Source organism: Mustela putorius, unplaced genomic scaffold, assembly GCF_011764305.1.
Source record: "Mustela putorius furo isolate JIRA1106 unplaced genomic scaffold, ASM1176430v1.1 tig00003845_pilon_pilon_pilon, whole genome shotgun sequence".
NCBI classification, from domain to species: Eukaryota; Metazoa; Chordata; class Mammalia; order Carnivora; family Mustelidae; genus Mustela; species Mustela putorius.
In genome coordinates, this window is record NW_025421998.1 from 62914998 (window position 1) to 62928674 (window position 13677).

General features: G+C 39.3%; 1 protein-coding gene and 1 long non-coding RNA gene across 5 annotated transcripts in view; one reads left to right on the forward strand and one right to left on the reverse strand.

The window, feature by feature from the left end:
• LOC123387032 overlaps positions 1-5825 on the forward strand; it is a 23305-nt gene extending 17480 nt beyond the window's left edge. For both annotated transcript variants that reach the window (XR_006601380.1, XR_006601379.1), the window contains one exon: positions 5745-5825. This is a non-coding gene — a long non-coding RNA (uncharacterized LOC123387032). The remainder of the gene's footprint in view (positions 1-5744) is intronic.
• RP9 (RP9 pre-mRNA splicing factor) overlaps positions 5703-13677 on the reverse strand; it is a 22969-nt gene continuing 14994 nt past the window's right edge. For 2 of the 3 annotated variants that reach the window (XM_004762633.3, XM_004762630.3), the window contains 5 exons: positions 13512-13542; positions 12257-12386; positions 9024-9115; positions 7046-7107; positions 5703-6330 (listed from right to left, as the gene is read on the reverse strand). In XM_004762633.3, coding sequence (XP_004762690.1) covers positions 6132-6330; positions 7046-7107; positions 9024-9115; positions 12257-12386; positions 13512-13542 — 514 coding nt within the window. In that variant the 3' untranslated portion in view covers positions 5703-6131. The remainder of the gene's footprint in view (positions 6331-7045; positions 7108-9023; positions 9116-12256; positions 12387-13511; positions 13543-13677) is intronic. The other variant, XM_045062865.1, reaches the window with a different exon arrangement.

A 13677-nucleotide genomic window follows, 5' to 3' on the forward strand; every position in this document is an offset into this window, starting at 1 on the left:
AAGTGAGGAGTGGTAGTACTAGAGGTGTCTAGTGTGTAGAGGCCAGGGATGATGCTAAATATCCTACAGTGCGCAGAATAGACCCCCACAAGTAAGATTTAGTCTCTAAAATAAGTAGGGCCAAGGTTCAGAAACCCTGATGTAGGAATGTCTAGCTGGCTCAATGGGTAGAACATGCAATGCTTGATCTTGGGGCTACAAGTTTGAGCCCTCCACTGGGTATAGAGATTACTTTAAAAATAAAAATTTTAAGGGGCTCTTGGGTGGCTCAGTCAGTTGAGTGTCTGATGCTTAGTTTTTGCTCAGATCATGACCTTGTGACTCAAGAGATTGAGCCCCAAAGTTGGTCTCTATGCTTGGTGGGTAGTCTGCTTGAAGATTTTCTCCCTCTGTCCCTTTTGTTGAAGAGGAAAATTACCCTGAGCAGGCCCAGGCCAGGAGGCCTCAGAAAATGGAAAGTTACTAATAATAATCTAGAGAAAACCAAAGCCCTACTGGGAGCAAGAGATAAACAACAGTTTCTGCTTCTTTAATCAGGCTTCCGGCCACAGGCTCTTTGCACTACTGTTCCTGCCTAAAGCAACCCCTGCTCCCCCACCTACCAGCAGTCAGCATAGCCCGTGGAACCTGACTGCCTGCAGTCCCCTATAAAAGCTCTATAACCCCATTACCCAGGGCCCAGAACTCGGAGTATGAACTCATCTGGGTCTACCAACATAAAATAAATCTGAGTTTTCCTACTTCTCTGAGTATTACTTGGTCTCTTGCTGGTGTGATTATTTTCTGCAACACCCTGACTCATTCCCCCTAACCCCACAAAATAAATCTTAAAAAAACAAACAAACAAAAAAAACCCTTAAAAAAAAAAAACAAACCCAAAACAAAATAAAGCAAAATCCCTACTATAAAGGAGAGGAAAGAGCTAAACAGATAGGGATCAAAGGAGGATTTTTTTTTTTTTAAAGATTTTATTTATTGGGGCGCCTGGGTGGCTCAGTGGATTAAGCCGCTGCCTTCGGCTCAGGTCATGATCTCAGGATCCTGGGATCGAGTCCCGCATCGGGCTCTCTGCTCAGCAGGGAGCCTGCTTCCCTCTCTCTCTCTCTCTGGCTGCCTCTCTGTCTACTTGTGATTTCTCTCTGTCAAATAAATAAATCTTTAAAAAAAAAAAAAGATTTTATTTATTATTTGACAGAGAGAAATCACAAGTAGACGGAGAGGCAGGCAGAGGGAAGCAGGCTCCCTGCTGAGCAGAGAGCCCGACGCGGGACTCGATCCCAGGACCCCGAGATCGACCCGAGCCGAAGGCAGCGGCCCAACCCACTGAGCCACCCAGGCGCCCCAGGATTTTTTTTTTTTTAAAGGGATGAAAGAGCCTTTCAGTTATAGTTGCTCTTGGGCAGGGAAATGGACCTCTTTAGGAAAGCTGAAAGGTTTTGAAAATTGGTACAGACTTTCTTGGAGAGTAATTTGGTAGTATATGTGAAAATTAAAATATGCAATTCCACTATTAATGGGCTATTCTTTTGAAATACACACACATGCATACTAAGATATTTACTGCTAGATTTTCATACAGTGTTTGTGGGAAGGTGAAAGATTTGGAACCAATCCAGTGTGTGAATTCTCAGGACACCAGCAGGGTGTCCTACAATTTAACTCTGATACTAAATACCTGGAAAGACATATCAGATTCCACAGGTTAGGGGCTCAGTCCTACGAGATTGCCCCACGTCTCTTCAACGGTCACCCAAAAGCCCAGATTATCACCTATGCTTCTGACAGACAGACTATAGTTTGGAGGTTCTTCCAATGTCCCCTGCTTTGGGTTCGATTAATTTGCTTAGAGCAGCTCAGAGAACACACAGAAACATTTTACTTACTAGATTATTGATTTATTACAAAAGGATGTAACTCAGGAACCAGAAGGAACAGATGCTGAGGGCAAAGTATGTGGGAAGGGGTAAGGAGCTTCTATGTCCTGTTCAGCTGTGCCACTCTTCCAGGACTTCCATGTATTTACTCTTCTGGAAGCTCTCCAAACTAGAGGCTCCATATTATATGGGGATAATTGGTTAGATCATTGCCCATTGGTGATTCATTTGTTCCAGCCCTTTTACCCTCCCCTGAAATCAGGTAGGGCGTGGGGTGGGACTGAAGAATTCCCGATGCTGTACAAGGTTGGTACTCCTAGCAACCAGTCCCCACTGTTAGGTGTTTTCTAAAATTCACCTCATAAACATAAACCAGTTGTGGGGAAAAGGGGCTTGTATCAAAACACCCATTTTTGCCTTTATGTCTCTGACGTGATTTCAGAAACTGGGGACAGGAGACCAAATATTAAAAAAAAAAAAAAAAAGAAAAAAGATGCTCTCATAGCTCTTCTCAGTCATGAAATTCCAAGTGTTTTGGGGAGATGTGAACCAGAAACTGGATAAAGACCAAACGTGTATGAGAAATATATTGGTCATCTGAATGAGCATGTAGGGGACCAAGGGCACGCTGCCCCAAACGGGTCACTTTAACATGCAGGTTATTTTGAGTTAAAAGCAATCAAAACCCAGCAGAATCAGGAAAAGTTCTTTACCCCATCCCCTTACCGCCAACTGCCTGCCTGTACCAGGAAGAGTGCTATTAAACAGCTTCCTCTTTATCTACTTATTTGTATACTAGGGGAGCCTTTATTTTCCAAACATCTCTCCCCTCCCTGCTAATGTCTTGCTCAGTCCCTTAACTCCTCTCCTGAGCTCTTGTTAAGTGTCTTATCCCTTCACTGTCTGAAATTTCATACATAGGAAACTGTATTTGATTTTCTCTTGTTATTCTGTCTCATGTCAGTTCAATTCTTAGTCCAGCTAGAAGGACCTTGAAGGACAGGGAACATTCTCCCTCCACAACAACCAAATAAATACATATATATTTTTTTAAATGTCCCTTTTTTTTTTTTTAAGATTTTATTTATTTTATTTGACAGAGAGAGGAGATCACAAGTAGGCAGAGAGGCAGGCAGAGACAGAGGGGGAAGCAGGCTCCTTGCTGAGCAGAGAGGCTGATGCGGGGCTCGATCCCAGGACCCTGAGATCATGACCTGAGCCGAAGGCAGCGGCTTAATCCACTGAGCCACCAAGGCGCCCCCCAAATAAATACATATTTCTCATAAATCTCATAAAACATGATTTCTCATAAATCATGAATGGTGATTTATAATTAAAAAGAAATAACTGAATTGTACAAAGAACAGATAAATGTACTATTTAACTAGTACATTCTCACCAAGTTTTGTGGCCATTTAAAGCTTGTAGTAAGCAGTAAGATTGCCAAGATATGGTAAATGAGATGAAGTCATAGAATCATATTCATAGTGTTATTCAGTTATGTAAAACTAATTTAAAAAACTGGTAATGTATTTTTAAAGAGATCTTTAAGGCTTTCTAAAACCATTTTAAGCAGATTTTCCTTTCACTTTTTAGGATGTAATGGCTCTGAATTGGGAAATTTTTATGATCATGTATTACTTTTAAAATTTTACTAAAACACAAATTTTTAAGAACACTCCATGTCCAACATGGGACTTGAACTCATAACTGTGGGATCAAGAGTTGCACGCTCTATTGACTGAGCCAGGCAGGTGTCCCTCCTTTTATAATTTCAAAACAGTTTTTAAATGCCCTTGGCAACAGAGCAGTCAAAAGGAAGAATCTGCAGGAGTACAGATTCAGGAGTGGAGAATCCATGAGGAAGCAGGAATAGAGAATGATGATAGTGTAAGTAGCAGCAGGAACAACTAACATTCATTTAGCAATTGAAATGTTCCAAACTGTGTTTTAGATGTTTAGAAGTGACAACTATCATGTCACTTAATCTCTATGATTCTATGTGGTAAATATTAGCTGTCAAGGAAATGACACAGAGAGAGGTCAGGCAACTTGCACAATCTGATAGCTCATGAATGGTGTAGTTTGTTTTCCAAAACCAGGCAGTGTGGATCCAGAGCCAGTGCTCTTACTCTGCCTTCCACTCCAGGGCACAGTGGAGACTGGCCTGACAGGAAGAGAAACCTGATTAAACCATAGTGTTAGTTTTCTGTTGCTGTCTAATAAATTACTGCAAACTTAATGGCTAACACAAACATTTATTATCTTATAGTCTGTAGATCGAAAGTCGGGGCAGGCTCAATTGGGTTTTCTCCTTAGAGTTCCACAAGACCCAAATCAATATGTCAGCAAGTTTGGGCTCCTGTCTGGAGGCTCTGGGTAAAGATTCTGCATCCAAGGTCGTTGAGGTTTACAAAATTAAGTTTCCTTTGGCGATAGGACAGAGTTTCCGGTTTCCTTGCTGGTGTTGATCAGGGACCTCTAATTTGGGTTTGCTGTAGTAATTACAGTCTCCTGCATTCCTTACCTTATAGCCCTGTCATCCTTAAGTCAGCTGTGGCACAAGGGATGTTTCACAGGCCTAGAATCTGATTTCCTATATTGCTCCCAGCCAGAGAAAACTCTGGCTCTTCTGATTTCATTAGGAACATCCAGACAATTTCCCTTTCCTTGTGCTTGTAAAGTAATCTAATCACGGAAGTAAAATTCATATTAACTGTCCTGGAAATTAGTGGGAAATCTTGGGGCCATTTTAGAATTCTGTCTACGACAACTATAATGGTTGATTGGTAGGATGTCTTGGTAAAGGGAGGTGTGAGGGCTTGTAATGCCTTCGTGGATAGGAGTGGAAAATGCTCCATTTGAGATGTCAGAAATGGGAGAAGAGTCACTGGGGCCCTGAAAACAGGAACAGCCCCTGTTGTTCACCTGTTTGGATGATCTATCTCTATATGGTTCAGTCAAGATCAAGAATTACTCTCCCTTAGCTGCAGGCACCACACTGATGGGCTGTGGCACAAAGATAGAGGAGCTGTGTTTAATCAGCAGGAAGATGAAGGAAGTGAGGGATGTGTTTTGGGATGTGGGTGTATATATATATATATATAGACACCCATATAATAATTATATAATATATATATTATATATATAATATATATACCCATATAACAATTCCTCTATATTCTTTTTTTAAAAATATATTTTTAAACTTTATTTCACAGAGAGTACAAGTAGGCAGACAGGCAGGCAGAGGGAGGGGGGAAGCAAGTTCCCTGCTGAGCAGAGAGCCCAACATGGGGCTCAATCCCAGAACTCCGAGATCATACTGAGCCACCCAGGTGCCCTTAATTCCTCTATATTCTTAAAAATTTCCTGAGTTAGTGACTCTGGGAAAAGTCTTGGGACACATGCAGTAAGATCCAAGCAAGTGAAATACAGTGTAGCCACATGAGATTTTTTCATTGCTTTTATAGGAACCCCTCCTCGTCAAGTAATAAACCATCTCAGGTGATTATAAACACATACCTTTTGGTGCAGCAATGGTAAATGTACTTAAAATAATTTGCTTTATGCTGTTAAAAAAAAAAGCCCCCAATGTTCATATGAGTGTTTATGGCATCTATGTTAAAAAAACCCCTATATTTATTGTGATACATAAAATATTTCTGTTAGACCAAATAAGAACCTGGTGAAACTGGTAGCCACTGGGGAAGGGAGATGGGTAGCAAGGAGAGAAAGGAAGAAGAAAGAATTTTCATGATTAAACCTTATGTTCCTTTTAAATTTGGAGCACATTAATATATTATTCAGAAATAAAAAATAAATACCTTTAAAAAATAAATAACAAGCTTTTATTATCCTGAACAACAGAGGAAAGTCAAACCTGAAGTCTCTGGGAATTAAGTAGCGCCCTGGGGAGGAAAGGCTGCAGCAGCACCTGGAGCGTCCTCAGAGACTCATTCCTTGGTCCGGCCACCCTGGCAGAGACAGCTTGAAGGAATCACAAACTGCAGGGATCAGCGGGAGGACCACACTGGACAAAGCTCTCCTGCCTGACATCAGCCGCTGTCCAGAGCTAGCGCCCAGAAAAGTACAACTCACCCTCCTGGGGTCACATCTCTGCTGGAAGGCAGGTGAGAATTCACATGCGGGACACCAAATACCCTGCTCTATCCTAGTCCTCCCGGATTGTACGTCTCTGGTCTTTGGCCGCAGTGTCTGATGTGGGAGAAGAGAATGTTGAAAAAGTCAAGTTGTTCAGTCCGAGTCTGAACTCTCATTTGACTTGGAAGACTTATGCCTTCGTTTTTTCTTCTTCTTCTTTTCCTTCTTCCTTTTCTTATGCTTTTCTTTCTTCTTCTTTTTCTTGTGTTTCTCTTTACTTGCTGAGGAACTAGAGCTGCTCCCATCCTCATCGGAGGTAGAATCCTCTAGTAACTGTTTCAACTGCTGTATCCTACACATAGAAGATTAACCAAAGAACCAAATTTAACTTGAAAAAAAGACAGATAAAAGTGGTATTAAGAGCAGCAGTGAGGGTAAAAGACATCATGAATAACCACCTTACTGAACACTGTACCAATTTTTGTTTCTGCATGTTTTCCTCATTCTTGTCCACACCATTGCCTCCTTGATAGGACTGTACCCAGTGCACAAGCCATTCTGTATTCTTTTCACTGTCCTAAATACTGCTGCATGTTTTTCCAGTTCTTACTACATAACTTTGAACAGATGCTTCCTTTCCTTCATCACCCCCCCAACCACCCACAACTGCTCGAGTTCATACTAGGTAAACTACCTCCTTAAAATTAGAACTCCGTGTAACTAGTCTGAGAAAAACAAACCCTCTCCTTTCTTTACCCTATCTTAAATCATGTCTAAGGATAATTTTTAACAATAGCTCATATTGTTAAAGATAAACTAAGTTATTATCCATCAGGATGTGAGCAGGCAGGACCCAGCCCACTGCTTTAAGCTAACCCAAATGGAATGAGGCTGGCCTGCAGGTTCCCTACCCACTGGCTTTTCCTGTGATGACTCCTGCCTTCCAAATAGTTCACAGTTGAAGTACCATAATTACCAAACCACTCATCTAATACTGGAACGGTTGTTTCCAACTTTATATAATTTCAGACTTTAAGGGGGTATTGTTAGCACCAGGGCCATCTCACCTTACATCCTTTTCATGTCTTTTATTCTCTCGTATGATGTCATACATGGGATCTTCATGTGCCTTGAGGATGGGAAAAAGTTAAGGTTGCATTAGCATCCATGGATTATCAGTTAAATAAAAATTAAATCCATATTTCACCGAAACCAGATTTTTTTCCTGTTTGTGTAATTTTATATTTAACACATTCTAATCCTTGCTAAGGGTCACCATTACTTCAAACTCATGGAAGTTAAAAAAAAAGATTTTCCAATTATACAAATATATTTTGAATAGACTTTTTAAGGATATCAAACATGGCAGAATCATTATTACATATTACTCAAGGTTAGAGGTATTGAGGTAATTCTCTTTCTTCTATGTGGACAGATGATCAAGGGTTATTAAATAAAAACAAGTTGGAAAATGATATGTAAGAATAACTCATGTTTAGGTGCATGAGAACATATGTATGTGTCCAGAAAAGATGTGGAGCTATCCCCATCAAGCTACGTAATGCATATTTGCTCTGGAGACAGCCAATATTGGACTTTAAAAATTAAGTGTTGGGGAGCCTGGGTGGCTCAGTGGGTTAAAGCCTCTGTCTTCGGCTCAGGTCATGATCCCAGGGTTCTGAGATTGAGCCCTGCATCGGGCTCTCTGCTTGGTGGGAAACCTGCCTTCTCCTCTCTCTCTGCCTACTTGTGATCTCTGTCAAATAAATAAATAAAATCTTTAAAAAAAAAAATCAAGTGTGAAAATCCTTACTGTAACATGTCAATTTTGTTAAAGTAAAGCAAATGTATTCTCGATTTAAAAGTACTTAGAATATGACTACACATAGACTGAATTTTACGGTAAGTGAATTATCTTTAAAAATGTTTAGTAAAAATTTTTCATATCAAGGATAAAAAAGTTAAAAATATCTATATTCTTACCAGCTAGAGATATCTACTGCTCACATCTTAGTGTGCTTCTTCTACTTACTGTAATTTACAAAAAATTATAATCACATTATATATATATAATTCTGTTCTTTTTTTTCACTTATGTTTTCATGAACATTTTCCTATGATACTACACAATTATTAAAAGCTATATGACGTCTATGTTACAGTACTTATGTTGGTATGCTGGCCATTGCAGTTGTTTCCTATTCTCTTTAGTCTATTTTTCACAGATATAATTCTGAATAATTCCTTATATATTCTTAAAAATTTATATATATTGATTTTGCTAGAGTCTTAGGATCTATTCTTAGAATTTAGGTTTCTGAATTAAAAATATATGAATTTGTTCCTTTTTTTGAGAGTTAGCACTGATTTACCTATAAACTGGATACTGGAAAATTGCTATTCCAAGTAGCATTGATTTCTCCAGAATATTTTCTCCCAATTTTTTAAATGAAAGTACAATTTTTAAAATGTCTCAAAGTTTTTCAAAGTTTTCAAATATTTATGTACTCTGGTTTGATATATGGTGATAATGCCAATCTCTCTGGTAACACCATAGTTATGCTGACTGAAACAGTGACCGAATGGTGAGTTAACAACCCTGGGAGGTGACTGTGAAAATAAAGTGGGGAAATGACATCTGTTTTACTGTCATGCAAAGAGGATATATCATTTATACATACATATCTAGTTTATAACAGATATTTTAATCTTTACACAAAGACTGGACTAGAACACTATTTTAGTAATGAAACAAGATTTTTTTTAATATAAGTAAAAAGTCACGGAATATATAACAATGCCTTTCAGAAAACAAAATCAGTGTTCCCAAGGCATAAGGAAATAACACTTTAATAAAAATTAATTTTTTGCTAATGAGCTAATCTGTCACACAAAGTCAGTTTAACAGAGTTAATACCAGATACTTTGGGCAAAAGGCCCTGGGGAATGTATTTCATGTTAACCTGCTTTTTACTGATTAATGCTTGAGTCACAGATATTCACCACCTCTGGCAAATGTAAAGTGAAACTCTGGGTTTTACTTACTACTCTGAACTGTTCTAACTTTTGGTTGCCTTTGATAAAGAAAGGGCATTCTTTGTCGCCTGTTCGGTGACCATACCGTTTACAACGCCAACCTAAAAACAAAGAAAAGGGATATATTTCTGTAAGATGATGTAGTTTTACTTAATCAAGATAAAGTATCAGATCATATTAAAGATATTCTTCATTAGATTTCAATTTCCAAAGCAAATGCAATTAGTGGATGAACCATGTAAGACACCAGAAAACATAAATCAGTTGTTTCCTCAAGCATCCTTTAATCTTGGGTTTTAGAAATAAGCCAAGTAGTTACTGAGCAATCCTGTGCAAAAATCAAAGTGTGATTATTTTTTTTTTAAACAGTGTATTTTGGCTTGAACTGTGTTGCCCCCTCTATCCTGTCCCCATTATGCTGAATGTCCTAATCCCTTGTACCTCAGAATGTGACCTCATTGTGAGATAGGATATTTGGAGAGGCCTGGGACAGATTCTTCCCTCACAGTCCTCAGAAGGAGCCAAACTGCTCAGACCCTGATTTTTGACTGAAAGCCTTCAGAACTCTGAGACAATATGCTTCTGTTGTTTAAATCACCTGAAAGTGTCTTCCTAAATGAAAAAGGTGAAAAAACAAATAGAAAACAATAATTTGGAAGAAATAAAAACATTAAGGAGAAGAAAAAATTAACATCCTTAGAGAACATTTTGCAACAATTAAAGAATAAAAAATCATAGAAGAAAAAAGAGCTTTTGGAATTGAAATAAAAAACTTAATCAAAGGATTGGAAGCTACCTTGATGAAATAGTCTAGAGAGCAGAAAACAAAACAGGAGAGAAAAGATCAGAAATTAGAAAATCGATCTAAGAAGTCCTTCATCTGAATAACAGAACTGAAAACAGAGGGGAGGAAATAATCAATGAAACAGTTTGTGAAATTTCAGAACACTGGGAATAAGATGATTTCATAAGCTTCTAGGGAGGAAGAATAAAACACCAAAGACAACAAAAAAGCAGGTTACATCAAAGCATCCAGAATCTTAATTACTTTGGACTTGTCAATAGCAATTCTACAAATGAGAAGGCAATGGAGCAATGCCTTAAAAATTCTGAAGGAAGTTTGTTTTTAACAGAATTCTAACTAAATAGCAAACTAAAAATACAAAATAGAGATATTTCCAGAAAAATATAGTCTTGAAAATTTTATCTTCCATAAACCCATTTCTCAGCTGCTGGAGAATGTGTTCTACCACAGAAAGAGAATATAACAAAAAAGACCCAAGATACAGCAAATAGGAGATTAAACACAAGAGGGACGTTAAGGGAAACTGAAGAGTGAATGGTGACAGAAGGTCCCTGGGTGATAGCACGGGGAACAAATCTCTTCAGGAGGAAAAAAACCCAACAGAATACCTTAAGCATCTGAAGGAGTTGAATTAGAAATCAGTACACAGAAAAAAGCAAAAACAAGAACAACAAAAAGACAACTATTAATTGCAGGGCAAAGAAAACATGCAGAATGTATGAAAGTACATAATGGTTTAGTATATAAAGTACACAGTGGTTTAGTGTATAAAGTACATAGTGGTTTAGTATATAAAGTACATAGTGGTTGAGTATATGATTCAATTCTGAAGATAATCATAATTAAATTTACACAAAAGATTTAACTAAATTATGATAATAAGGTATTGGGAAAATGGGGGACAGAAAGAATATGTATGAGGTGGGATGGAGGCACATAAAAAAGAGCTGAAAATCTGAGGCACCTGGGTGGCTCAGTGGGCTAAACCTCTGCCTTCTGCTCAGGTCATGATCTCAGGGTCCTCGGATTACGCCCCACATCTCTGCTCAGCAGGGAGCCTGCTTCCCTGTCTTTCTCTGCCTGCCACTCTGTCTACTTGTGATCTCTCTCTCTGTCAAATAAATAAAACCTTAAAAAAAAAAAAAGCTGAAAATCTCGAGTAAGAAGTCAACAGTTAATGAAGAAACCTAAAAAATCGAGAGGCAAGATATAACCCTGTCTTAGATACATGGAGATAAACTACAAAATATTTTTTTAAGGTTTTATTTAAATAATCTCAACACCCCATGTGGGGCTTGAACCATGACCCTGAGATCAAGAGTTTCGTGCTCCTCTGACTGAGCCAGCCAGGTGTCCCCAAAATAATCTTCTTCTTTTTTAAGGTCTTATTTATTTATTTGTCAGAGAGAGAGAGTGAACAAGCTGGGGGAGCATTAGGCAGAAAGAGGGAGAAGCAGGCCCCTGGCTGAGCAGGGAGCCTGATGTGGGACTTGATCCCAGAACTCTGGGATCATGACTTGTGCCAAAGGCAGATGCATAACTGACTAAGACATCCAAGTATTCCCAAAATAATATTCTTTTTTAAAAAAAATATTTTATTTATTTATTTGGCAGACAGCACAAGTGGGCAAAGAGGCAGGCAGGGGGTGGGGGCCGGGGGAAGCAGGCTCCCCGCTGAGCAGAGAGGCCAATGCGGGGCTCAATCTCAGGACCCTGAGATCATGACTTGAGCCAAAGGCAGAGGCTTAGCCCACTGAGCCACCCAAGCACTCCATAAAAATAATATTCTTTAGAGAGGTCTACATGGTTACCCGTAGGGTAAGGCGAATAGGGGAAAGGGACTAGGAACTGCTATTTTAATTATGTCCAAGAAAAATCTTTATACAAATATCTTTAAAAGGCAGCAGTACTCTTTTTCAAATATTAAATACCACATAAGGTGGATGAAGGTGTTGCGGCCCTGGTGGGGTGGGGGCGTGCATGAACACACTGTTCTGGACCCATCCTCTGGGCTCACAGCTCTTTTCAGGTTACATGGTTGAAACCTTAACACCACTGGTGTGGGGGTGTGGTGGTGAATGATGATGCAAGACCCAAAGATCCCTTGTCCTTCCTGGCATTTCTACTACGGAATATCCTTTTTGTTACTGGAGTATTGCCGAAGAGTGAACTCCAAAGGCAGCTGTGGTCCTGTGGGTGACCACTGCCCTTAGAGTCAGAAGCCCTGGAGTTAAAGCTCTCCTCTACTTCTTAGCTCAGACTACTAACACATATGTAAGATCGGCTTCCTTAACTATAAAATAGAGATTATGCCTTGACTTAACAGGGCTGCGGTGACAACAAATTAAACAACAAAAAAGTAAACACGCTTTATAAATCGTGGTGTATAACTTGCGTGTACAGAAGAGTACAACTCTTGCAACTCTCCTGTACTCACACTGCATAACTTTGACTTCTTTCCCCAGTGGCATCCAAAGTCCTTTCGTTGGTGCGTGAGCCAGAAATTCCCTGGCATGTTCATTGCCTGGCACATCTGGTATACAGTCTTCTGGCTTAGTCTCATCTTCCTAAAAAACGAAACAGCGTGTACACGACATGGCAAAAAAGCCCAGGAATTCTCTCTTACCTGCTTCAGAACACAGAACTGCCTGGCTTTCTCATGGGCTGGACATGCCCATGTCATCCTAAGTCACCCTCTCAAGTACTAAAAGAAAGACAAATTATATTTGATAGGAAAACCAGAAATAAATGTACCAGAAGAACTATCCCATGAAAATGATATAGCTACTCTAAGAGAGAGATTACTAGTATTGTTCACTTAGGAATGATTTGTGGGCTCCAAATCCTAATTCTAGATTACAAAAATTAGATTCACAAACTTTTCTGCTACCTTAAAAGCCTTGTGGAATGAAGCAAAGTATAGAGTTAAACAACATTTCCTAAAATAATAAAAATAACATGTTAAACTAAAATCAATTATTTTCCCTTGGAAACCACTGTTACTTTTACAATCTCATACCTGCTATATTTATGAAGTGTGTTTTATCACCAAATAACTTTGTCACACAATAAAGGTTTTTTTTTAACCATCTGATTTTTTTTAGTTCCCATGAATATTAAATTTATAATAAAAGGGTTTGTAATAATCTTTTCTTTTCACTGAATGTGAGCAAGCAGAAAGCTGTTCTAGCCTCCATGGAGGCCTCTAGGTCTCCCTCCTGCAGAGAGACTGGACTCTAGGGCCAGGTGCTTCCAGGGGTGGAGGTGGACAGGGGGGTGTCCTGCACCAGGGGCTGGACCAGAAGACCTTCCAGTTTCCCCAGAGACTACTGTTCTCTGAGCTAATGATACTCAGGAAACCAGCAGCAAGTCAGAGAAGGAGCACAGCTATGAGAAGATGTAGCCACAGCGAGAGAGAGGGAGGGAGAAGGGGTCTGATCTCTGAGGAACATGTGGGCCTGCCACCGTTTCTTAGGGAACAGACACACGGCTGGTAACATTTCTACAAAGGCACAGGCTGCACACAGAAAGCCCCAAGTGTATGAACCGACTGGCATCTGCAGGACGAAGCAGGGTTCCATAAAAGGACATTCAAAATCACATGCAACAAGTTTTCATAACAAGGTACTGAGCCTGAGCACTGAGTCAAATATGTCTAAGAGGATGACCAAACGCACAAACTTCACACTGACCTTGATAAGCCCAGGAGGAGGTTTTTCATAACTAGAAATGAAAAGAAAAAAACATCATCAATCATGTTAACAGGAATGTAACACATTTTAGTGAGCAAAAAGCAACTGTAGGCCAAAATAAAAAGGATATTTTTAGTAAAACCTTAAAAGTACATTAAATCGAAAG